Source organism: Typopeltis vanoorti, chromosome 1 (genome assembly GCF_054136105.1).
Source record: "Typopeltis vanoorti isolate ZY-2024b chromosome 1, IOZ_Tvanoo_1.0, whole genome shotgun sequence".
Taxonomy (NCBI): Eukaryota; Metazoa; Arthropoda; class Arachnida; order Uropygi; family Thelyphonidae; genus Typopeltis; species Typopeltis vanoorti.
The window spans coordinates 172,067,829-172,095,814 of NC_143549.1; the positions used below are offsets into that span (position 1 = coordinate 172,067,829).

Consider the following 27,986-nt stretch of genomic DNA (forward strand, 5'->3'; position numbering starts at 1 on the left):
CTCTCTGTTCACTAATGTCCAATTTAAAAAACCTTAGTTTCTATGGGGTCTTTAAGTACCACAAGGCTTATCCAAGCTGTATCCAAGACCTTATCCAAGCTGTATTTCCTCCAAATATCTCAGCCCTATTTCAATTCACATGCCCCTTGGCTATTTTGTTTGCAAGGAAAATTCTGGAAACAGATAGATGGGACAGTCATGGGTTCTTAACTTTCTCCACCCCTTGGTCAACTACTTTATAGAGACTTTTGAAGAGAAAGCCTTAAACTCTGTCCCACATAAGCCCACTGTTTGGCTACACTAAATAGATGATGTACTTTCCATTTGGCCATATGGTTTGGATACTTTCAACATTTTCTTAACACATTTAAACAATCAACATCCGAGGATCCAGTTCACCTTAGAAAAGGGCAACAACAATAGTCTTCCCTTCCTAGACACTCTGATTTACATGCCAGCCTAATGGATCCCTGGCATTCTCCATTTATAGAAAATTCACACATATTGATAAATACATTCCCCGACAGTCACACATCCCAACAATATCTCACCCCCCGATCTTGTCTCCCCTACTTTCTCCAGTTCAGCTCCTCCAATCATGTATGCAGCTTTTGATATATCCCAAAATTTGGGAAACATTCATTAGATCTTCAGCCCAATGTCAAGTCCTCCCAATTTATCCCAGTAGGATTTACAATTTAGGACTCAAGGCCAAACTTTGTATACCTTTCTTCCATATCATTACCCAGTGTTAGCACCTGTATTTGCATATCATTGTTTCATGATCCCTGATGATGTCAATTTGACTTTATTGAAATGTCAAGAATAAGAATAAGCTGAATTAAATTTTTCAGTAGTTGGGTTTAATATGCATTGTTTGATTAATTTTAGCTTGTTTTTTGGGTTAACTTTCATTTGTTTTTTTTATTCATTTTGATTTGCAACAAAATGTTGCAGATCAAAATGAATAAACAGTATAAAAGTGAAGTCAGTGCATATGATTAAGAATGTGAATGGTGCAGAAGTGTTCAAGATATACTTTGGCATTGATGTAATATAACATATGCAAGGAGAAATGTGAAAGGCATGTCTGTGGAGAGGATAAACAAGAACATTGAGTGAGTGAGTATAAGTATGCTGGAAGTGTGACATTATAATGGCTCTGGAAAATTGACAATCACAGTATACCTGGAAGGGGAGATTGTTAGGAAGTGGTCAAGCACATTGACCAATCAAAGGGGGTTTTATATGGTATTCTGGTGGGAAGATTGGTGATACGAGATAGGTCATTGCTGCTAATTGGTCTCTTGATTGGTGAAACTAGAGAAGCGGAGCCAATAAGAGTTGTGGACATTGAAGTCCCCAAGAAGGAAGAAGGATCACCTCACTTTTGGGGTACTTAAACTGCATAAAGGCAAGCTTTAGAGACGGGAAGTTGAAGAGGTCAGAGTGGTTGATGGAGTTTGGAGAGCGATAGAGGGAGCATATGAAAAGGGCAGTTTGATTTGGTAGAGAAATTTTGAGTCAAAGCAGATCAAATGGTGGGATGATTCAAGGATTTGCAATCTCTGGAATGGTATGTTGGTTCTGATGAATGCACAGTGCAACCCTTGTGGGAAAGAGCTGTGCAATGTGTAGTTTGGGCAGTATACAGTCACTGTTGAGGTTGCCAGTTGGGGTTCTGAAAGGAATAGCAGTTCTAGTTTAGATGACTCTAATAAACCTTCAACAACTTTAGATAACTAGGTAGTGATGTGCATCATTTATATTGCTGTTTAGGCCATGAATGTTGGTGAAGTGATTGTGGAAACTTTTTTTTTTGGTAAGAATGAGCTTGGGTGGCTTGTTTGGTTGGATTTCTGTTTTCTTTTATGATTTTTTTTGTTGGATTTTTGATCGTTTTTGTGTGTGTGTGTGTGGGGGGGGGGGGATTTTTGAGATCTCAATAAAAACACATTTCTTTCAGTTGTGGTTCATTGTGTTTGGTGAGGAAGGGATAAAAAAGGAAGTGGGGCATGCAGTGACAGGTTACAGACTAGCAAACACACTGCCTCCACAGAGGTCAGTCTGATCCATACGCGGTGGCAAATACATGGTTGTAGGTTTTTTTTTATGCTAACTGATCTGGAAGCCTCCAGGTTTGTTACTACCTGGTTCGGTTCAGTGTACTAACCAGTGGCTGGCCTGTGAAACTGATTTGAGAATAGAAAAGAGCTATATGCCAGAGATGGACTGCGTTTAAACATGGAAAGGGATATATGATTTCCAAACATACTCACTTGTTCTTGGAACACGTGAGTATGTTTGGAAACTAGAGTTACCAAAGTAAATGGTAGTAGGGATCACCTCTTGTGGGAACACATATTTGGGGGGATGGAAGAATGTATGGTATATTGCACAGTCAAATGGAGTTTGGAGGGAATAATAACAGATACAGGAATGGTGACAATGCATTGATGGTTCTTTTTACAAATGCCAGAGTATCAGGAATACAGGAAGTGAATTGATGGAATCATTGATAGCCTCAGTCTGTCTCATGATTATTGAAACCAGTGAAATACAGTCGACAGCAGGTGGTGATGATGATGATCTGGCAGGAATAGAAGTAGAAGGGTATAGCATATTTCAGCAGGATAGGAAGAGCAAATGGAATGGTTTAGTGTTACTTATGATAAGTAATGATTTGAGTCCTCTCAGAGTGAAGAATTTAGAAGGAAATGGTACTAATAGTTTTGAAAGTGTATGGTGTGGGGTAAAGGTAGGCAGGACAATAAAGGTAGGCAGGATATTTAGTGGGATGTTGCTTTAAGCTAGGGAACATAAAGGGTAATGAACAGGAAATGTTTAGGTAGATGAGTTTGGCAATTACAAAATGAGTGATCGCTATGGAGATTTTAACTACGGTAATATAAAATAGGAACAGGAAACAGCACGTAGAAGTACAAGAATGGAATTTCTGAAATTCTTGAGGGACAGATGTCTTTGGCAACATGCAGTAGAGGTAATAGGAAGTCCAAGAGTGTTGGATTTGGTCCTTGCATCAGAGGATCTGATTGTAACTGAGATGTCAGTTTTGTTACCAATTGGTTAGAATGACTATGTGGTCTCGAGTTGAAGGCTGAATAAACATGTAAAAGTATCAAAGAAAAAAAAATTTATGTGAAATTATAAAGCAAATGAGTATAATAATCTTAGAAATCAGTAGTGCGTGGGGATTAGTGAAGGAATATTTATAAGCAACAATGGCAAATTGTATTCCTCAATTAAAAAATATAACACAATTTATGTAGAGTGGATGGCTAATGAAATCAAACACTGTAAATGAATCAGAGGTTATGGAAAAAGTATAATGATAGGATTGGAGAGCAATTGCTCATGAGAAATGTAAGACTCTTGCCAGAAAAGTGATTAGTGTAGTCAGCAGGATCACAGTGGAATATGAAGAGAGAGAGAAATTAGCACTACAGTCCAAGGAAAAATCATGTCTTTCATTGTACGTCCAGTAGGAGAATAAATGATAGGTCACATGACCGATGAGGATAATATAGTAAAGCTGTTTAATGATAATTTTATTAAGACACTTCATCCTTGAAAAGCAACTTTTGTTCCTGGAGTGATTAGAAAGTTGTTGAAGGCCTAGAAATGAATGAGGAGAATGTATTTCAGAAACTAAGTACTTTGGAAGTCAGTAAGCTATGTGACTAGCTGAGATGACCTGTTTTAAGCGAATGTGCTAAAAAACTGACTATCCATTTACCTGACATTTCAGTGAAAGTCAACTACTTTGAATGTGTCCATTTAGTGGAAGGAGGGCAAGATAGTGCCATTGCACAAGGATGGTGGTAGAATGCAAATAGCAAAGTGTAGACCAGCACTTCCCAAACTGTGGGCTGCAACCCTGCTTGGGGGCCATTAATTTTGTTGAGGGGGCTATGAAATAATGAAAACAAATTTAAAATGTTTTAAGACTAAGTGTGCCATGTCAAATGTGTATGTATGATGCTAAAAATGTAATATTTGCATTTGGTTTTTGCAATATTCCCTGTGTATGTATTGTATTGAATAATTGAATATAAATACAATAAACATTATAATAATATATGTCTGCATTATGGATTCATAAGTTTGAGAAGCACTGGTGTATTTTATTTTTTTTTTTTTGTTGTTCCTTACAAATGTTTTTTTTTTTTTTTTTTGTGGTTCCCTACAATTTTGGAGAAATTAGTTAGAGATTGTATATAAAATTGGGTAAATAACTAATATTATCTGAGAAACTGAACCTCGATTTGTTAAATATGTTCTTGTTTTAGTAATTTGCTATTTATAATAAGGTTACAAGAGGAATTGTTAAGGAGGAAAGCATATAATAGCATTTTTTAAAAATTTATGCAGTCATTTGATAGAGTGCGACACAATAAGCTGATATATAAGTTAAACACATGGGGTTTAATGCCAAGTTAGTGAATTAGATTGGAAATTGGCTATCTGAGAGAGAGAGAGAGAGAGAGAGAGAGATGTATGAAGAAGCACTATCAAGGAAGAGGAAGGTTCCAGGAATAAGTAATGGAACTTTTTCTTTTAACCATTATGTCATTGATATTGTCACTGGGTTACAGGGGAATATGACAGTAATATTATATGTTAAGCTCAGTCTCATCATCATCATCGAATTCCTGATATGTACCCTCAGGGGGTGTACAGGATAGTGCACCCTCTGTAACCTCAGAGGGTGTACTAATTTCCTATCAACAGTTTTGCATTCCATGGTTCAGCTACCCTCCATGCAAAGAAACCACTCCTCACCCTCTTGCTCACAGCTTCCTTTCGTAACTTTCAAGAATAGTCCCTCTGTTCCACCAAGTGAAAGAACTTCCCAGTGTCAATCCTGTAACCACCTCTCAACAGTTTAAAAGTCTCAATCATATCACCTCTCCTTCTATCCACTAAACTCTGTAGTCTACATTCCCTCAGCCTGTTTTCATAACTAACATAGTACAGTCCTAATATCTTTGTTATCTGCCTCTGCACCCTTTCCACAGTTAATTAACCTATTCAAATCATGGGGACCAAATTCAAGAACAATAGTCCAAGTGTGGTCTGATCAGAGCTTTATACAATGGAATAACTCTTTTATCTCTGCAGGTCAGCATATTTCTCAGTATTGCAAGAATCCTGTGGGTTACCTTCACCACCTTTGCAATGTATTCCGTGAATTTCAAGTTTCTATCAATCTTCACCCTCAGATTCCTTGCCTCCCTTACCTCCTCCAGTACAGTTCCTCCAACAGAGTATGCAGCCTCCCATCGATGTATCCCAAACTTCAAGACATCCCCATTCATTTCCCCATCTGTACAGTTTATTCAAATGCTCTTGCAGGGATAGCACATTTGCACTATCACTAATAACTCTTACCAGCTTTACATCATCTGCAAACAACTGAATAAATGAATTTGAATAAATAAAAGAAACTTGTGTTTCTAAGAAACACAAGTCTATCAAGACTCATCGAGGGAGGTCCCTTCTAGAAAACACAAAGTCTGTCATACCACTCCTTAAATGCATTGACCATTCTCACTCTCACCACTCCATCAGGCAATGGATTCCATGTCCAACCACCCTCCATGCAAAGAAACCACTCCTCACCCTCTTTCTCACAGTTTCCTTTCGTAACTTCCAAGGATGGCTCCATGTCATGACTCCTTCCCGCTGTTCAACCAAGCGAAAGAACTCCCCAATGTCAACCTGTAACCACCTCTCAATGGTTTAAAAGTCTCAATCATATATATCACCCCTCTTTCTTCTATCCACCAAACTCTGCAGTCCACACTCCCTCAGCCAATCCTCATAACTAGCATTGTACAGTCCCGACACCATAAACACCAGTGGTAAGCACCACCAGCAAGCTATACAATCTTTAGCTTCATACTTTCTTTGATCTTAACTATTAGGAGATACAAATGAGCAAAAAGGCTGCTCTATGTTAATATAACTTACTAACACAAATTCAATTTATGTTGTATTTTGTATTTTAGCTAAACAGTGTAACCGTTCAGAATATGCAAGAGATATTGAAGCAAGGAAATAGTAGTTCTCTTGAAACACTGCAAACATTAACAACAACTGTACAACAAGGTAAGTGGATATTTATATATATGAAATATTATTTATGAATAATGCTGAATTCAAGTGCAATATGAAGTGGATCTAAAAATTATCCCAAGTACTTTTTCAGACCCATAGTTTCAGACCCACCTCATAGTTTTAGCAGAGTTTCCAGATAAACACCTAGAACAAAAATGATATTGAAGTAACTGATATAACCACAAGAAAGAACATATCTTAAAACTCTTTAACCCCCATGTTTCATCAAATTGTAATAATTTGTTCTTTTTCTTTCTTTTTTGAACAAAAGTGATATTTTTAAAAATATCATTTTTGTTCTAGGTGTTTATCAGAACTTTTCAGATTGCCTTTTTATATTAATGCTAATTTCTCAAGTTCATGCAATTTGAGTTATTCATAGTCCAGACACTACAAAATCTTTAAAAAAATGTTAATAATATAGCTATTTATTTACTGTCATTCTGCAATTTTTGCCCCTCTTATTATTTTTGTTTTTAAAGAGAATTCTGTTTTTAGTTGAGGTTTGTAAAATGCATATGCACTTATTCGATTCTTTTGGTATGCATATTCTAACTTCACTTTGGTTCAAAGGGTTTTTTTAAATAAAATTTGGCATATATGGGATGAAATCCTCAAAAATTTCTCAAGACATTTTTTTCAGTCCATTTGAAAAGAAGGTGGTAAAATAATACAAAATAATGATTCCACTCCTGTGAACAGAATTTAATAAAATTAAGTATGTAGAATCTGTACTGATTTCATTTTGGTTTGTGTATGTATGTATGTATGTATGTATATATATATATATATATATATATATGCTTAATATATCAGTTAAGTGTAAAATGGCTCTAGGTTCAAAAGCAAAAATAAGGAATGATGTTTGCTTCATTTTCTAGCATTCTAATGACACCTAATTTCTGGTAGGATGGTGGCAGGCAGGCCACCCTTAGAGCCTGCCAAGAGCAGGCCCCGCTAAAGCATGGTGGAAGCCCTTGCTTTAGGGGGCCTGCATGTCATAAACAAAAAAATTAATTAAAAAAAATTAAGTGAAATACAGTAGATTCTGGTTAATTGTTCTATTGGTTAATTGCAGCAGCAGCCACTTTAGTGGAACAGGTCTGGAAGAACGAAAACAAAACATGAATATAACAAGAATATTTTTCATTTATTAGAGACTCAATGTTGTATAATTGGATCAGCTAGTAATCTCTACCACATGGGGTGCTAGAAAAATTACATAATCTTGCTTCAAAAATTTTGTTGGGACATGGAGTTACAATGGAAATCGAGAAAAATGTTTACTGGTTCTTGACAGTTGCTAAGGAGGTCAGTGCAAAAGTTAATCTTTTGCATAAAATACAGTTAATGCCAGTAGTTTGCAAGAAATAAGCCAGACCATTCAAAAATGTTTTGCACACTATGATTTAAAGTATATGTAATGGGATGTCATTTCCACTATTGGCCATATCTGGAAATGACATCCCATTACATATAAACTGCTATGAACAGTTTGCATCCATTGATGGCCATCTTCAATACTATAATGAAAATGAAGATTTTATGGAGGAAATTGCAGCAAAGCATCAGAGAACATGAAAAGAACAGGAAATGATGAAGATGACACCATGAGCTTGATTGAGACTCCACCCAGGGCACTAGATTTATTACTGGATTGTGACTCTGTTTCACTTAGGAAAGCAGTGCTGCACTATCTGCACTGTTTTTATTTAACTGCGGTCAATCAAAAAACAAAGCAAAACACAGACTGCAATCAATTCCTACAATGTAATTAACTGCTAAAAATTGCATGTGTGTTTAATATGTATATAAATTAAATTATTTTTATGGGATATTTTACTTTACTTAAAGCCAGTTGTTCATAAGTCAGTAATTTTGCTACAAAATACAAAAAACTTGTCTAAACTTTTATTGTATTTTGTCCTATGTGCATACATCTTTTAACCTTTGACTTGCTAACTTCATTTAATTAGGGAAGCTCCTTAATTGGACTTGATTATGCTATTCCTAATGTGGCCCAGTTAATCTATTGTATAATCAAATCATAAAATAATTGTTAAGAATGACATATGCAACTAAGTGAATATCACCTTATCTTGTATGGAATATATGAATTAAAACCAGAATGTCTGAATGCACCTAATTCTTCCAGCCATACATTCAAATTGGTTGCAATGGCTGTGGAGCCTCTGGGCTGCCTGCATAAAGACACAAAGGCTGCCTGATAAAGACATGGGTGCTTGTGTCACTTAGGTGTCAGAACAAGGTTTTTTGCCTGGAGGGTGGTGAATGAGTGGAATTCATTGCCTGACTTTGTTGTGAGCTCTTCATCTGTAAATGAATTCAAGAAGAGATATGACAGATATTGTTTTGCTAGTTTGGGTCTCCCGCGATGAGTCTACTGATTCCATGGAGATACCCGTAATAATAATAATAATAATAATAATAATAATAATAATTTATATTTTACCTTTTAATTTTAATAGATCATATCGACAGATTGGTGGAAATCTAATTATGACAAGATAATTAGTGATTTTGCTGAAATCACTAATTATTGTGATTTCTTGAAATGAAATCAAGAAAAATAAATAAATTTTATGAAATAAATATGTAATAATTTATGAAACATATATCTGTATATGAAATATTGCTGACCTGTCAACAGAACACTCAAACGCAACGCATGCAGTAACAATTAAACTCAGTTTCTGATATTTTGCCGACTTTCAGTCATATAAAAACTATAGTTTACACATATTTTTCAGTTTTCATCATTATGAAGGTGTATTTGTCAAGGCAGAGGATAGAACATATTTTATTTAACAGATTTTTAGCTTGATTTATAACTTTGAAATATTTAAACTTATGGTATCTTGCCCTGCATATGTTAGGGGAGGGCCTAGTGGCAGGAATCATGTATGGGTTTTCTGATGTGGCCCAGTTAATCAGAATCCACTGTATAATCAATTCACATAAAAAATTGTTAAGAATGGCATATGGAACTAAGCAAATATCACCTTATCTTGTATGGAACATTGGAATTAAAACCAGAACATCTGAATGCACTTAATTTTTCTGGCCATGTATTCATATGGTCTGCAATGGCTGTGTAGCCTCTGGGCTACACAGCCATTTTATCTGGGCCGCCTACATAAAGACATATCAGGTAACTGGTATGGGTAGCTGGTTTTCTGAATACCAATAAGGTTAGTAGCCTAAATGTAAGCGAGTATAACAGAGTATACCCCAAAATTAAAGTTGTCTTCTATTCCATTTCTGAAATGAAGCTGGTTATTGAGAAGGTAGAGTAGTGTATTGAATACCAAACATCATCTGATGAAATTGTATGTATATCATTAACATTTGTGAATCAGACTTTGGGTTGAGAATAGAGGTAACAACTTTGGATTCAAAATTCTTCACTTAGAAATTTATTGGGAAAGGGATGAGTGCTCATTGCTGTACCTTCTTTTTGAATGAGGAATGGTAATAGTGTTTTAATGTTTCATTGTTTCACCTCCAAATCTGTAACAGTTTGCAACATGTCTGTGCTACCATGTTGATGCTGTTATGGAAGAAGTTAGAGAAAGTTTCCAGAGAAGCTCTGGAAAGTCAACCAGATGGGCATCTCATCAAATTGGAATTTCACATGTGACTGTGTGGCATGTTTTACGACAGCATCTACATTCAAGGCCCTACAAATTTAACCTTGTACAACATTTGAAGAAAGACGATAAGAAGATACACCAGTATTTCTGTACAGAAATGATCAGTAGGATAGAACAAAATGAGAACTTTTTGGCAGTACAGTAATGAAGGTATGAAACACCTGTGGCAAGTATCTAATTTGCGTCCCCCCTAACCCAACGTAAGTGTCTAAATTGCACCCCAACCCAAAAATGACAAAAATTTAAATGTAACAAGTTAAATTTTACTAAATGCAATATGTTGAATACTTACTGTTAACCCCATCAAAATGAGTTGCAGTGTGTTGCAGAATTTGTGTGTCTAAAGCGGTGTTTTGCTGAATTTTAAAAATACAATATAAAATAGTGGACTTTTATATCTATTTATTTATTTTTATTTTTTACTTTTACGTTTTGCGCCCCAAACCTAGTTGCCCCCGTGGTGGGTGCCTCTTTCGCCACGCCTTCGTTACAGCACTGCTTTTTGGACACCATCATTTTCAGTGATGAGTGCACTTTTCACATAGGTTGGCAAGTAAATGCTCACAACTGCAGAATTTGGAGAAATAAAAATCCACATGCCATCATAGAACATGTTCGTGGCACCCCCAAAGGCTAAGAAAAAAGTGTATGGGTCCTTTTTTTCAGAGTCTACCATTACTGGTGGTGTGTATCTGGACATGTTACTTAGGTACCTAATACCACAGTTAGACAACAGTGACCATGATGGATGCTTATTTCCAGCAAGACAGAGCATTTCCTCATTACCTAAAGATGCGAGGTCATACCTCAACACCCGTTATATCTCCTACTATTGCCAACTACTTCATGGAGCACTTCAAACAACGTATTTTTGACAACATTTCACCCAGACCTAATCTTTGATTCAGATATGTGGATGGCATTTTTGCAATATGGAAGGGCACTTTGGAAGAATTACAAATGTTTCTCTCAAAAATAAATGCACTTCATCCAAGGATCCATTTTCGCCAACCAAATGGTAGCCTACAATTCACAGTCTATAGGAAGGAGACTTCTACAGAAAGATCCATGCTGAATCACATCACCATCCAGCCAAAAGGCAGGTACTATAAAAACACTGGTTCATAGAGCCCACTCCTTTTGTTCTTCAGAAGAACTATTACAAAAAAGAATTACAATATATTAATTCCTCTTTCTTATCCAATGGTTATGAGAATTCCTTTATAAAAAGAGCTTTAAGTAGTCGTGCTTCAGCATCCTCTTCAAATACAGAAGAAACAATGTGTATACCTAACCCCAGTATGCAAAGCATTAGCGAATGCATAGCTAAAGTGTTAAAACCACTAAATATTTGTGTTGCCTTTCGACCCATCAGAAAAATCTCTACATTCCTCACGTCTCCAAAGGACAAGCTCCCACATCTCAGCTATCCAGGTGTCTACCAGATTCCCTGCTCTTGTGGGTTATCATATTTTGGACAAACAGGAAGATCTGCTCTGATCCAGTTAGAAGAACATGTCGTATATTCAGTACCTTGAACCTGAACAGTCTAGACTTGCAGAGCATGCCATTAACACTAAACATAGAGTTCACTGCAGAAAGACAAAAGCCATTCACAAAAGTTGGTTCCTCATGGAAATGCTTTACAAAGAAACATGTGAAGTGTTACTTCACTCCCCTAACTTAAACAGATCCAATGGTCTATGTCTTTCCCCCCCCCCCCCTTGTGGGAGATCTTCTTCTTCTGCTTGATTATTCTGCAATTGAGCAGGTTCTTAGTAGCAAAAACGTTTCTTCCACTCTCTTCTGTTCTGAGCCTTTTCTTTCAAGGTTGTGTGCCTGGCTCCATTCAGCATGTCATCTAGCATTGTGTTGTTTTCCTTACTCTTCCTCTGGGTCTTTTTCCGTCTATTTTTCCTTTGATGGAATCTTTGATGATTTCATTCCCTCTCAGAATATATCCGATCCAGTTTCCCTTTCTTCTTTTTATCCACCTTAACAGACTTCTTTCTTCTTCTACTCTTTTTAAGACCTCTTCATTAGTTATTTTATCTGTCCATTTGATTTTTTCCATCCTTCTCCAAATCCACATCTCAAAGCTTTCTAAAATCTTAATTTCTTCTTTCTTCAATGTCCAAGTTTTAGCTGTATAGAGGGCAACACTCCACATATGACATTTTATTAGTCTTTTTTTTTTTTTAGGTTTCTATCCATTTTACTTCTAAATAAATTCTATTTTCTATTAAAGGCATCTCTTCCGATTGCTATTCTTGCTTTTATGTCACTTTTACATCTTCCATCACTGCTAATCACACTTCCTAGATATTTAAATGTCTTTACTTGATTCAGTTTTTCCCCATTTATTCTGATGTTTATATTTGCCTCTTTCCTTGCTATTTTCATTAGCTTTGTTTTTCTGATGTTAATTTTCATTCCATAATTGATACAGGATTCCAGTAATCTGTTCAACAGATGTTGTAGTCCTGTTTCAGTATTTGATAAAAATGCCTTGTCATCTGCATATCTTATTGCAAATATCTGTCTACCTCCAATCTTTATTCCTTCTTCCAAATTCTGTAGTGCTTCTTTTAACATTGCGTACATGCTTTTAACATTGCTTTACATGTTAAACAAAACTGGTGACAGAGAACAGCCATGTCTTACTCCTCATCCAGTGATACCTGGTTCTGTTGCACCATATACGTCTCTCACCATGGCAGTTTGTCCCATATATAGTGAAATAATTAGCCTTCTGTCTTTCCAATCTATACCAATCTTTTCCACTTCCACTATCTTATCCCATTTTACAAAGTCAAAAGCTTTTTCAAAATCTATATAACAGATATTAACTTCTTTATTCACTTCCAGATTTCTTTCATTTACTTTTCTTAACAGTCCAATCATATCTCTTGTACTCCTACCCTTCCTGAAACCAAACTGAACTTCTCCAAGAAATTCTTCCACCTTAGATGCAAATCTTCATGTTAAAATTCTCATAAGTATTTTTAATGTATGGGAAATGAGGCTTATTGTTCTAAAATCCTTGCAGTTCACTGCAGTGGTGCACCCAGGGAGGGGGCCAAGGGGCCCTGGCCCCCTCCAAACGAAAAAGGAAAAAAACACTAGAAAATATTCCAAAAATATTTTCCTAATTAAAATTCATTTTCTTTTATTTATGTTGTGTCGTGTCTTCTATTTCTATACTACTTATGAATTAGCAATCATTGCAGATGCCCAGTCATAGGTCGTATGCGATGCGTAGTATTCTCAAATCGTCTACTCAACTCCCCCCCACCCAAAAGATTAAATCTTGAGTGCTCGGCCCCCTCCAAGATTAAATACTGAGTGCGCCACTGGTTTACTGCATTCCTTTTCTTTGGTATAGGTATAAATATTAAGGTCATAAAATCTTTTGGTAATTCTCCTTTGTTATAAATTTAATTTATTATTTCGGCTATTTCTTCAGTGCCTTTCTTCTGAAGTTGTTTCAGGAATTCTGTAGGTATTTAATCTATTCCTTCTGCCTTTCCACATTTTAGTTCTCTAATGGCCATTTCTACTTCTGCCACCAGTTTACATGGTAAAACTAGTAGGAAATTCGTAGTATTAAATCTTTATGACCAATAAACCCAGTATTATTTTTATTACATTAGTTTTGTGGTCAAAAATAACATACTTATAATAATGAGTATCAGTTTAATGTGGAGGAATGTAAAGTTATGCATTTTGGGAAAAATCGATTATATGCCATGTATAATATTGATGGCAATATACCCCAGGAAATAAATGAAGCTAGAGATTTAGGGGTGGTGATAGACAGATAGTTAAAGTTTAGAGGACATTTTGCTAATGTTGCTAAGGTAGCTCATAAGATTACTTGGCTGTTGAGAACATATTAACATGTAAAGATAGGGAAGTTGTTATTTCTCTTTATAAGGCCTTGATACACATACATCTAGTCCCCTGGATTTCTTGGGGATGAGAACTGGAGCAGATTCAGAGGTGAGTGACCAAGATAGTGAGTGGCCTGTGGAATGTTCCCTATGAAGATAGATTGTGGGTGTATGGATTGCAGAAGTTGGTTGATAGGATAAAAAGAGAGTATATGATAGAAACATTTAAGTTGCTCAAAGGGTTTTATAGCATTGATGCAGGAGAACTGTTTCAGCACTTGGCTAGAGAGACCAGAAGAAGGGGTTATCCCTGGAAGTTGAGTAAGAGCGTAGTTAGCAAGAGGGTGATGACTATATTTTTTGCTTGGAGAGAGAGTGGTGAATGAATGGAATGGGTTGCCTGAGTTATTTGTGTTTTGTTTGTTAATGGAGAGGTATGATAGATTGGGTCTTTCATGATATCTTTGGACTCCATGGAGATGCCCATATAATAATAATAATAATAATGCTATTTCAGAATCAACAAGAGTAGCATTTATAAACTTGTACCTTGTTACTTTTATCCTAAAAAAAAACAAAACATGCATGACTTTTTTGGTTGCCTGATAACCTTACTTGGTAGGATTTTCATGTCACTTTTTTAATGTATTATATCTGCAAATTTATGTACAGTATAGCAAATGGAATCTTATTTCTTTTAGCTCTTTCTGAAGCAAGGAATATCAGCATATGTCTTAAGCCATTGTTGAAACTATTTGCTGCTTTGGAAACTGTAGAATTTGCAGAGTTATGCAGTAGACTTTATCCGCTAATGCATTGTATGTGTTTAGCTTGGTCTCAGACTTATTACTTAAGAAATCTTTCCAGAATTACAAGCTTACTTCAGAAGTTATGCAACTTGCTTATTCGACTGGTTCGTAGATCACTCAAGTAAACTAAATTTGCTTCATGTGTAAATGTTTATATATGTTTTATTTCTTTCATATCATTTATACTCTGTTTGAATTGTCTATACTTGATTATGTGTTTTGCTTATAGCACTGCATCTAATTACGATCTCTGTACATCCAGTGTGATTAGCAGATATTGTTAACAAAAACTTTAGCTAATATTATGGTTCACACAACACAAAAAAAGCATACATATCCATGTAATTAATATGTATAACTTAACAGATAACAAACACACTGAGAGAAAAAAAAAATTGAAAATTGAAGATAACATTCATTAATGTCATGCCAACGTCATAAAAGTGACAGGTAGTAAACAACTAATATAACATTTTAGATCAGTTAAAAATCATATTTAAATAACAGCAACATTTCTGTTTCCTAAATAAAAATAACTGAAGAATAATTAAATTTGAATGTTAATTTTTTTAGATAACTATTTCTGAATGACTAACATGCAATTTGCTTTATTGAGATTTGGTTGATTTTTAAATCTTCCACAGTAGTCTTCGAATAATATTACTTTAAAAAAACTGTGATGAAGTGTCTGTCCTGCCATTTTTGATAAGTATTAATGTTATTATTATTATTATTATTATTTCGGGCTACTCCAGGGAGTCCTTAGACTCATCGAGGGAGGCCCTAAACTCCATGTCCACACAACTATTTGACATTCTCACAGTATCTATCATACCTTGCCTTGAACTCGCTCACTATCATAGCACCCACAACAGACTCTGGCAGCTTATTCCACTCATTTACCACTCTGATAGTAAAGAACCCAGTGCTAACACCCCTGCTAACCACACTCTTGCCCAGCTTCCATAGGTGTCCCCTAGTTCTCCCACCACCAGTCCTGATCTCAAAAATATCCTCTGAATTAATCTTATAGAATCCTTTTAGCAATTTGAATGTCTCAATCATATCTCCCCTTTTCCGCCTATCAACCAGTTTCTGCAACCCACAAATCCTCAACCTGTTCTCATATGGTTCATTCCATAGACCTGCTATCATCTTAGTCACTCGCCTCTGGATCCTTTCCTCCCCATCAAGAAGGAACCGAGGTGACCAAATCTGGGCACAGTAGTCAAGATGAGGTCTTATCAGGGCTCGGTACAGAGGTACAATAACTTGCTTGTCTCCGCTCGTCAAGGTATTTTTCAACAACCAAGTGAGTTGATGAGCTGTTTTAGCTACTTTTGCAATGTGCCCCCTAAACTTCATCTCCCTATCCACCAACACTCCCATGTCCCTGGCCTCATCAATCTCTTGGAGTACAGTTCCACCAATGTGGTATACTGCTGCTAATCTTTTCACCCCAAAATGCATATCCTTGCATTTTGTCACATTAAATTGACATCCATTCTCCTTAGCCCAGAACTCCAATCTATCTAAGTCATCCTGCAAGACTTTGACATCTTCTGCATTCACTATCGCCCTACCCAACTTTGCATCATCAGTGAACAAATGAACTGTTCCACTTAGATCCTTCCCTATATCGTTAATGAACAGATTAAACAGCAGTGGTCCAAGAACAGAACCCTGCAGCATACCACTGGTCACAGGCCGTCATTTTGACTCCACTCCTGAATAAACTACTCTTTGATATCTCTCCATCAACCACCCACCTATCCATCTCACCAACCCTATATCCATTCCCATATGTTATAGCTTACGGATTAGAATTCCATGTGGTATCCTGTCAAACGCTTTTGCCAGGTCTAGCAGTATCACCATAAACCCATTTCCCTTATCCAGTTCTGCTGTCACCTTGTTATAAAACTTGAGCAAGTTACTGAGGCATGATCTACCCTTCACAAAGCCATGCTGTTCCCTGTACAGTATCTCATTTTCATCAATCCATTCCTGTATTTTTCCCTTGACTACTTTCTCCAAGACCTTGACAGTGACTCCTGATATGCTGATCAGTCGGTAATTTGCCACCATAGTCTTGGATCCTCCTTTATGCAGTGAAACTATTTTCCGCTCTTTCCACGCCTTCGGGACTAAACCAGACCCGAGACTCAGATTAAACAACATGGTCAAAGGCACTGATAATTCCTTAGCCGCTTCACGCAAGACCCGTGCCTGTATACCATCCAGTGGCGCACTCAGGATTTGATCTTGGAGGGGGCCGAGCACTCAAGATTTAATCTTTGGAGGGGGGAATCGAGTTGAGTATACTATTTGTGAATACACACTACGCATTGTATATGAGCTATGACTGAGCATCTGCAGCGATCGCCAATACACGATACCCGTGACTTCCTGTGGCCTGACTCGGGCAAACGAAGTAGCTCACGAGCACTACTTCATTCGCCTTGTGTTCACAGCGCCCAGGATTCTCGGGTATCCTGGCGCTATAGGGTATATCCCACCTTATGTGACCGCTAATTCATAAGGAGCATATAACGAACATAGAAATAGAAGACACGACCCAACATAAATAAAAAAAAAAAAAGAATTTTAATTAGGAAAAGATTTTTGGAAATTTTTCTGGTGTTTTTTTTCCCTTTTTCTTTTGAGGGGTGCCAAGGGAATGGGCCCCTTGGCCCCCCTCCCTGGGTGCGGCAATGATACCATCCAATCCCACAGATGTATTCACATTAAGGTTCTGTAATAGACTATTCACCTCCACTTCATTCATCACAATTCCCGTATAAACTAATGGTTCCTTCATTTTTTCAATGTCACCACCTGGATGATATACTTTTGCAAAGTGCGTGCTCAGTAACTCCACTATATCGACTGGTTCAGTGACCTCCTTACCATCATCATTCCTTAAAATCATTTTGCCATGTACAGTTTTTTTCTTGCTTGCAGCATATTGAAAGAACTGTTTGGGATTCTCTTTTGCTTGCATAGCTAGTTTCCTTTCATAATCAGCTTTTGCTGTTTTTACCACACTTGTTACCCTTCTGGCCTGCACTTTATACCGTTCTCCACTAGTGACTTTCTTTTTCTGGATATCCACTAGTGACTTTCCTTTTCCTGGATATTGCTCCCCCATACACAACTTGTTGGTACCTATCAGATAGCCAGTATCCAATCCAATGCCATCCACTCTAGTTTGAATATCAACTTATTATGCAGTAATCTATCAAAAGCCTTTGCGAAATCTAAGTATACTACTGTATCCTTCTCCTATGTCAGGAACCAGTCGCCTTATTGTAATAAGTAAGTAGATTACTAAAACATGACCTACCCTTATCAAATCCATGCTGTCCATCAAAGATAATACCATTGTTGTCAACCCAATTCTGGATCCTTGTTCTCAAGCTTCTCCAACAACTTTAACCACAACACCTGACACACAGATAGGCCTATAGTTTGATGCTTGAGTTCTTTCACCTCCTTTATGAAGTAGCACAATCTTATCCTCCTTCCACTTCTTAGGAATTTGACCCAGCGAGACTCGTATTAAAAAAATATGTCAAGGCAGACGTCAACTCCCTGGCATTTTCCTTTAGAATGCGTGGTGATATATTATCAAGTCCCACAGCCTTATTAACATCTAGTTTGCTCAACATGCCATACATCTCTTGATCACTTACAGTCAGTCTCTCCTTCCCTTCATCAACTGCTCTCAATCTCTCCATAAAGTCACAGTCACAAGATTGAAAGACCATTATGAACTGCTCATTAAGTATCTCCACCACACACACTCCACAACAGCTGTCTTTATACTATTTTCTCCAATTAATGTCATCCTTCCATAATCATTCTTTTTGCTGGCTACATATCGAAAGAACTCCTTAGGATTCTTTTTAGTTTTATTAGGTAACTGCTGTTCATACCTCTCTTTAGCTACCCTTACCAACCAAGTCACCTGCCTTGCCTGGTCTTTGTAATGCTCATGGAACTGGTTATTTCCACTTCTCTTATGTTGCCTCCATAATGCCTTTTTTCTCTCTATCGCATACTTAATCTCTTTATTCATTTCACTTATTTTATCTTCTCACCCTTCGAATACATTTAGACATTGCATCTACTAGATAGTTCTTGAAGATTCCCCAAGCTGCATTGATCTCTTTTCCAGCTAACTCCTCATTTCATGCTACACCCACAGGCTGTCTCCTGAGCTCTTCATAATCACCCCCACCCCTTGTAGTCCCACATATACCCTTTTCTCATAGAGGTCCTCACACTGCTGACAACCACCCAGGTAATCACCTCATGGTCACTCTCACCAATTGGTGGGTGATTTGACACCTCATTTATAATTAAATCCTCTGATGAGATGATCAAATCCAAGACCCTCAATCCTCGCAAGCCCTCTGTTACATACTGTCTGGGGTAGTTATCCCTCAAAAACTCAAGAAACTCATTTTCTTTACTTCCAGTTGCTATCTCATTATTCAAGTCTATATTGCCAGAATTGACATTGCCCATAATGATCACTCTTTTCTTATTTGCTTGGCCAATTTGATTATATATTTCATTATTACCACCATTCACATTACCTGGTCTATAACAATATCCCACCAAGTATTTGATTCCATCCACCTCTATCTCACACCATTCTGCCTCAAAACCACTGACACTGTTTCCCTCTTGCATCTTTACTTTGTATGGACATAACTCTTTTTGTATCAATAGCACTCCCACCTCCCTTTTTACCCCTTCTGTCCTCACAAAACAGATCATACCCTTTCATCTCTATTCCTGTCAGGATGTCGTCCTCATCTAACCATGTCTCACTTATTCCAATAATTTTTGGGTGAACAGACTCAATTAGTGCAACCATTAATTTGCCTTGTTTCTTACACTTCTAGCATTTGTATACAAACACAACAGCTCATTCTTGGATCTACAGCTAGTTCCACTGATATGACTTATTCAATGTGATCTCTCCATGCTCAGCTGGGACCATTTCCCTTCCTGCTTATTTATTTTAGAAACCTCTTCAATTTCAACTGTTTCCCAGGGTATCCCATTCCTTTCCTGTCTACACATGCTTTCACATCCTCTTGGAGCATCCACTTTTCTCATGCTGTGTCTCCCCCCTTCCCGTCCCATCCACTCTGAGCCTCCCTGTTTCCCTGTTTCTCTTGCATACCCATCTCTCATATTTCATACTCATACCACTCACTTCCTCATTCATAACCACCTCTTCAATCTACTTGGAGGTGTCACGTAATAATAATAACAGTATCATATAGCATCCCTGGTGGTGAATTTTGGAACTTTTGTTTTTTTTTTCTCATATATCACTTTTGCATGATGCACAGTGTATTTCTGTAAAGTTTTGTAACATTTCAATCACTGGGTGATGCCCCACAAAGCTTTAAACAGGGATACTTTAATTTTGATCACTCTATTTACAGAGGTAATATGTTGGTGAATATCTTGCATCCACTACCACCAGAAACAAAAGTGGGGTATCCTCAAAACATTAAAAGAGAGAGAGAGAGAGCCATTACATTATTATGGATTATAATAAAATAAACAAGGGAAAAACTTACATTAAAGACATTCTTCAAAAAAAGGTTACAACATCAAAACTATTCATAACATATTGAATAAAATATCACAGGCTTCAAGACAACAAGCATATGTCTAGAAAGATTAATTTTCTTTAACTTATAACAAGAACATTGCATACAAAATTGCAAAAGTCCTACTAGAACTTAACTTAAAAGTTACCTTTATATCTTGATTGCCTAAATGACCACATCAAACTCATAAGAAAGCAGAAGTTTATAAAATCTCTTTCAATGTTCTGGTGAGATCCATCAAAAATGAATATGTCAGAGATGTAGAGAACAAACAAGCACAGATTTCCTAATTGGCTTTTCACACCAGCAATGAAAGCCATGAAGTCAATTGACAAATCACTCAAATACCATAAATAAAATTTAATACTTATGTATGCAAATTTAAAGATGCTAGTAAGATGATATGATATCTGCAATAAATACCAAGGGCAGATTTTAAATGATCTCTGGACAGCATACATAAGAGATCTATGTGTGGATGAATTAGGATGAGTCACCACCTTCCATGAGAATGAGTCACTGTTACAATGACCCATGCTCATGATATCTCATTTCTGCATTCAACATCTGTCATGTGCTGAATGAATAAAAAAAAAAAAAGAGTTTGTTATATCGAAATCCCCTTAATATATCTTTATATTTGTATTTAATTGTATCAATCCGAAGAAGTACACAATATTGTTGTATGAAACTAGTCAATTTTTTTGTCAGTACTAATTTAATAGCTTAACCTTTTCACAGTATTTTCATTCGTATTCTTATAGATGGGTCTCTCTGTCTTTTTCTGTCTATAGACATCCTTCCTTCACCAGAAAATATATTCATGTGGACATCATCATTTTGTGTTAGTGTTATGAACATACAGGTTGAACAATAAAGGTTCCATTATTATTATTATTATTATTATTATTGGAAATTTATTATTATATTATTATTATTAAGAGAGACCTCCTGGGAGTTAGGGACTCATCGAGCGAGGCCACATACTACACACACTAGCTATCATCCTTATTCTTGAATTCATTCACACTGCTTGCACTCACAACATCCAATGGTAATCCATTTCAATCACGTGCCACCCTATGAGAGAAAAATCTAGCCCTCAGTCCCTTCTTAGTGGCTTTCATTCTCGACTTCCAAATCCCCACCTCTATAAATTGAAAAATTCCATCAATTGAAATCCTATATGACTCTTTCAGAAGTCTGTGTCTCAATCATATCGCCCCTGTTTCTCCTGTTTGCTAGTGTCTGTGGTCTATAAATTTTGAATCTCTCTTCATAATCAGTATTCCACAATTCTGATATAATTTTTAACACTCTCTTTTGCATTCACTCCACTATATATCAGAATTACAACAGAAACCAGGGGACCAGAGTAGCATAAATTATTCCAATTGAGGTCTTATCAAGGCCTTGTAAAGAGTCAAAATGACATCCTGTCTTTCAATGTTAAAGTTTGTTTCAACATTGCAATTATCTTTTGAGTTGTTTTTGCAATCTTTGCTACGTGGCCCTCGATAATCAGTTTCTTCTAGCATAATCCCACCAATATAATATGGCATTGGATATCTAATCAGGCCAAAGTGCATGACTGTACATTTATTGACATCCATTTTCCCATGCCCACAACCTATTCAAGTCATTCGGCAAGTATTGCATATTAGCGGCATTCCTGATTACCCTACCTTTCTTTCCATCATCAGCAAATAACTGTATGTCGCTTGTCAAATCTTTCCCAATATTATTAATGTACCACAAGGATAAGTCCTTGGTCCACTGTTATTTAATCTGTACATTGATAATATTGGGAAGGATTTGAAATCCTTCTGAATATTTAAGGTAATTTGACAGTAATTACCTTAAATCTTGCAGACTCACATCCCTTGTTTACAACTTTTTGATATCTGTCAATCAGCCATCCTCTTAACCACGCTAATACTTTATAATCCAAACTCATATTGTCCAATGTATTCCACAGTCTTCCATTCTGTATGCTATTAAATGGCCTAGAAAAATCTAAAAGTGTCATGGTGTATCCATTCTCCTTGTCTAATTCAATGGTAACATTATTATAGAATGTGAGCAAGTTGCTAAAATGTTCCCTTGGTAAATCCATGCTGTTCGTTGCAAAGTAGAGATTCTCTGTCAACCCATTTCTGAATGTGAGTCCTAACCAATTTTTCCTAAACCTTCACCACCACACCTGAGATACTAATTGGTTGTAGTTGGATACATCAGTTTTTGAACCACTTTTGTGCAATTGGGATTACCATACATGCTTTCATTTCCTGCAGAATCTTCCCTGTTCTGAGACATTTTATAGACAATTATATAGTCTGGTTAAAGGAACAGCCAGTTCAACTGAACACTCTTTTAGCACCTGTGCTGATATATCATCAGTTCCTATTCTAAATTCTTATTCATTTTTTGCAACAGCTCTAATACCTCATCTTGATATGCCTGAGTTTTTTCTTCAGAAGAGGTAGCAATGAAGTCAATGTGTCAAACCACAGGTTGATAGTTTTTTGCAAATTGGGCACTCATTAGGTGAACAAACTCTTCTGCATCTGTCACTCTCACACCATCTGCATTTAGAAGAGTTATTCTTTCATTTCATTCTTTCTTTTACTTCCAGCATATTGATAATATTCTCATGGGTTGCCTTTAGCTTGCAGAGGCAGTTTCTTTCCATTCTCAGATGTAGCTTTCCATATATCAGTTGTGATTCTTCTGGCTAGCTGCTTCTAACTTTCATAACGAGCATCATCCTTATGCAGATGGTATTCCTTCCACATCATCCATTTCTTGCAAATCTCTTGCTTAATAAGATTACAAATCCATTTGACTCCTATCCTATTTATTCTTTGAACTCTTGGGACACATTCTGATATTGCATCATTTAAGTATTTTTTAAATGCTTCCCATGCACTGTTGATATTCTCCCCATCCAGCAACCGATACCATTCTGGTGAGCTTAGTATACACCTCAGTTACTCATAATTTCTGCTTTGTGGTTAACTATATAACCTTTTCTGAATGGAACATTCATAAACTTAGTCACTTCCCAAGTGAGTAATGCATGATCACTGTCACCAACTGGAGGCAGAATAGTTACATCTTTAATTAAACACCCTCTGACACTATAATCAAATCTAATACTCTTAGACCTTGAGTTCTTTCTGTTACATGCTGCTTGAAGAAGTTGTCCCACAACAACTCAATAAATTCAGTTTCATTCTTTTCATGAGATTTTACTGCTACCCAATCAATATATGAATAATTAAAGTCTCCCATTATAATTACTCTTTTCACACCCGTCGTCTCTATTTGTTTGTACATTTCAACTTTTACAGACCTGTAAAAACTTTCCTCAATGTAATTGATCTTGTTAGATTCTCCTCACACTAGATGGCTTCAAATTCACTGCCACATGAAATACTGTTACTAGTACTGCAATCATAGTTATCAACACTACCTGGATTCAAGTGATCTGATATCATTAGCAGCATGCCCTTCTCCTCTCCTATCCTGTCTATTCTTCCTAAAAATACTATACCCTTTACACTCGATACCAATTAGTATGTCTGATTTTGATAGCCAAGTCTCACTGATGCCTACAATCTGAAGTCCCAACATACTGACCAAGGCAACAAACTCTACTTCTTTGTTTCTAATACTCCTAGCATTCATATATAAACATAATATGCTATATGCAAGTTCTTTTGTATGCTCTTTTCTGCAGTCTGCATGAGACAGTTGGACAACTTGCAGATCTCTGTTCTTCTCTAGTGCCTTATACATATAGACATCTTTGCACACGTTTGATGGATCTGAACTGGACGAACACAAAGTTGAAATTGTTCTCTTCTTGTAATCATTTCCATGATAATGCCCATCCCCATCGTTAACACAGTTATATAACAATGACACTCATACACTCATATTCTCACCATTTCTCCCATTATAATTTAGTTTCCTTGACTTTCTGTGTTAGGTCTCATATCACTTATTAGTTTTTCAAGATTCCTGACCAAACATATTAACGTGTAGGCTGTCCCTCATATACAAATCTAATCTTTCCTCAAACTCACTCCATACATCCAAAAACCTGCATCCATTTCTTCTACACTGCCTATGTTTGGCATCATAACCCTTCTTCTTCTTAATTCATTTATATCATATCAAAGTAATATACTTCTATTTTCACTTTCTCACTTTTCACTCTTGCCTCTTCCAACAACCCTTCTATGTATACTGAACTTAACACTAGTTAAGTTGTTAGTACCAATACAATTATGATCTTGTTTACTTTTCTGCTTTTGAATTTTATGTGCTCTATTTTTAATTTTAGTTCCTGGAAAGCTTTGACATTATAACACACTCATCAACAGGATGTTTTATGATAGAGTCACCATACCAAATAACAATCTTCTTTTTACAAACAATATTCCTTACCTGATTTTTGCTTACTGACTTACCTGATTCCACTTTGCTATTTCTTATTTTGATGCTTAATTTTCTTTTCCTCCCCATGTTCATTCAATTGCCTGTTGACTTTATATGATTCTCACATCATCTCTCTGATAATCCACTTTAATTTCACTATTTTGGAGGTCAATTCATTTTCAATAACCTCCTCAACATCTTCAGTAACCTCCTTAACAGGACAAGCCTTCTTGTTCTCAGTCTCACCATTTTGAACTATATTTATTATTGCACTATCTTAATAAAATATGATAAATTTAGTTTAATCCTTTATCCAAGTGTGAGCAAACAAAGTTTGCGCCTGAAAGTATCTTCAGGACTGGGGTAAGGTGGTACAACACTGGGAAACTCGTTGCAAAGGTGGAGCAAGCTAACATCACTCCTATCTCAGTATCTTCCACTTTATCCAAGTGTGAGCAAACAAAGTTTGCTCACACTTGGATAAAGGATTAAACTAAATTTATTATAGCCTAACCAAGTGAAAAATAAACTTTCAACATCTTTCTCTAAATCCAGAGAAATTTAGAGAAACGGTTTGGTAACTCCTATAGGTAGAGATGACCTTGCTAATGCTTCTGCCTGGTATCTCCACTTGGGCCTGGCTCCCACTGAAGAGACCTGAATAAAGGTCGAAACTAGTCTGGGTAGTGGCCCTACCCTTAATGCATAACATTAGACATATCCGCAGGGAGATGTGTTTTGCATTATGGGAGATACTGAGATAGGAGTGATGTTAACTTGATCCACCTTTGCAACGAGTTGCCCGGTGTTGTACCACCTTACCCTAGTCCTGAAGATACTTTCAGGCGCAAACTTTGTTTGCTCACACTTGAATGAAGGATTAAACTAAATTTATTATAGTCTAACCAAGTGAAAAATAAACTTTTAACAAAACATATGTTATAAAATAATAAAAACATTAAAATCTACCCTATATATAAAATGATAAGCCTTTTTGTGTAACACGTTTTTTTCAAGTTATTTGAAACGTTTTGAAACTCAGGGGAGAATTTGAAACTCAGGGGGGAAAACCCGGCACCTACGTCGCCCAACTCCCCGAGTTCCGGCCTACCAGTCCGGAAATCGGGGAGTTGGGCGGCGTAGGTGCTGGTGGGCAGAATCCCCCTTTCAAGTCTTCGAAATTCGAGTCATCAGAATTCAAGGAGAACCAGCCTACCAGTCTGGAACTCGGGGGTTGGGTGCCATAGGTGCTGGGGAGAGAGAAACCCCCCTTTCGACTTTTCGAAATTTGAGTTATCAGAATTCAAGGAGAATTGGCCTACCAGTCCTAAACACGGGGGGAGGGGGGATCAGAGCCTCTAGTATACTATAAAACACTAATTTTCTAAGGGGGAATAAACACAATAAAACAGATAAAACCACCACTTTTAAACAATTTGTAATTGTGTAAATAAATCAACAATCATCATCTTGTCCACATTCTCATTTCACTTCATTACTAGCACTCTCCATCATTCCTCAAGGCAGCACTCTTCTAACATTCTAATCTGCATACTACAGATCACAATTTATATACATCACTCTCCTCACAGCTACATTCATTCTCCCTCACTGTCATCCCTCATTCTCTCTCTCTCTCCTTGTTCACTTCCTACCATTTTTCTCATTTCGTCTGTTTCTCCTGTGCTCTCTCACCTTCCTTTCATTTCCTCTCTTTCTCTGGTTTTCCCATTCTGTTATCTTTGTTTCTTATTTCCATTACTTTCTCCTACTCTTGTTTCCCACGCCATCAGTTAACCTGCCAAGTTTCCTAATCTCTCTTTACCCTCTTCAACTCAGTCTTCATGTCTTTCATGTCTCTCAACATTCACCACACACACACACAGTCACTACCTATCAGAACTACTGCATCTCCAATCATAACATCTAGTACAAAATCCATTGAAATGTTTTTCTCTCCCTTGGTCATGCCACTTATATGTCTGGCATTCATTCATTCATTTCCATTGTACCACTTTCACTGCCACTAATCCAAGATGCTGACATTGAAGTCATCTGGCATATCCCATTATCTACATGTAATACAATAATAATAATAATGTAATGCATATAACATCCCACCTGCCTAATCCCTTGGTCTTTCATCTTCGATGTTTTTAATTAATAGCAAGCATATGTGCCATAAGTGCGACATGGTACAAAGTTCTGAATGATACTAGACAAAAGCAAAAAAGCAATCTTTACACAGTGGTAGGCTGGCTGGGCAGTGAGTTAATGAACAGAAGCATGGCACTGCCATAATAGAAGCAAAGGAGCAGCATGATGCTCAGATGCAGTGTTGGATTCTGAATATATAGATATTTAAGTAATTATTATTTGCTTCAGAATCCTACATGATCTTCCATCACAAAGGCAAGACTTGTAAATATTATTTAATGTAAAAAATTATTTTACAATTTAATATTCATATAACCACCTTTAATTTTATCTAATATTTAATTAATTAATCAAAGATATATGTATTAATAATGAAAAGACTGTATTAAATATTATTAAGCTATTTTATTTATTACTATATTAATATTATAAGAACTTGTATTTGATAATTTAACTGCGCATTAATTGAAATGTAAATATTCTCTATTTATTCCTATTTGTAGAAGTTTAACGTTATGCAATAACTCAATTTTATTATGTTTTGTTTTGTTGTCATGGAGACGTATGTAAGTGAGCGAGCGCGAGTTTGGAACAGTGCGTGAGGAGAATGTTGAAAGTTTATTGAGAAGAGTTTTAGTTAAAGAGATCACGAGAACAATTTAGGCATGAAGAATGGATATATAAGCGAGGAACGCTGAAAATATTAGGAGAAGGTGAGAGAGAAGGAGATAGATATTAAGAGAAGGTGAGAGAGAAGGAGATAGATAGGAAACATTGAGAGAGAGAATTGGCATTCGGTTGGAATCGGAGTATTCAGCATTCAGGGAATCAGAGTGTGATATTAGAGAGTCGGCAAGTCACTCAAGCAGTGACTTGCCGACTCTCTAATATCTAATATAATTGTTATATAATTGTTATTCTATAACTTATTAGCTAACTGCTTCTCGACTAGTAGACTTAAATTAGTCGAGAAGCAGTTAGCTAATAAGTTATAGAATAACAATTATAGCTACGGAAAACAGCTGAGAGACTATTAAATAGACTAGCGATACTTGAGTTGAGATTTAATTTCAGGGCCGACCTTTCAAGGACACACGGAATCTTGAAGCATAGCACGGAGTAACTAGAGAATAAGTAGAGGCTGTAAAGTTGAAGTTTAATGATAGCTGTGTTTAGAATTGTAGTGCCTAAAGGATTAATTGAATGCCAGAGGAATGGACATCTGTG

At 36.5% G+C, this 27,986-nt stretch overlaps 1 protein-coding gene across 1 annotated transcript in view; it reads left to right on the forward strand.

Annotated features, from left to right (window-relative positions):
* The window catches only part of Dhc93AB (Dynein heavy chain at 93AB), a 1,274,973-nt gene that overhangs the window by 57,673 nt on the left and 1,189,314 nt on the right, over positions 1-27,986 (forward strand). The window contains exons 5-6 of the mRNA XM_090403805.1: positions 6,033-6,132; positions 14,410-14,621. Coding sequence (XP_090259931.1) covers positions 6,033-6,132; positions 14,410-14,621 — 312 coding nt within the window. The remainder of the gene's footprint in view (positions 1-6,032; positions 6,133-14,409; positions 14,622-27,986) is intronic.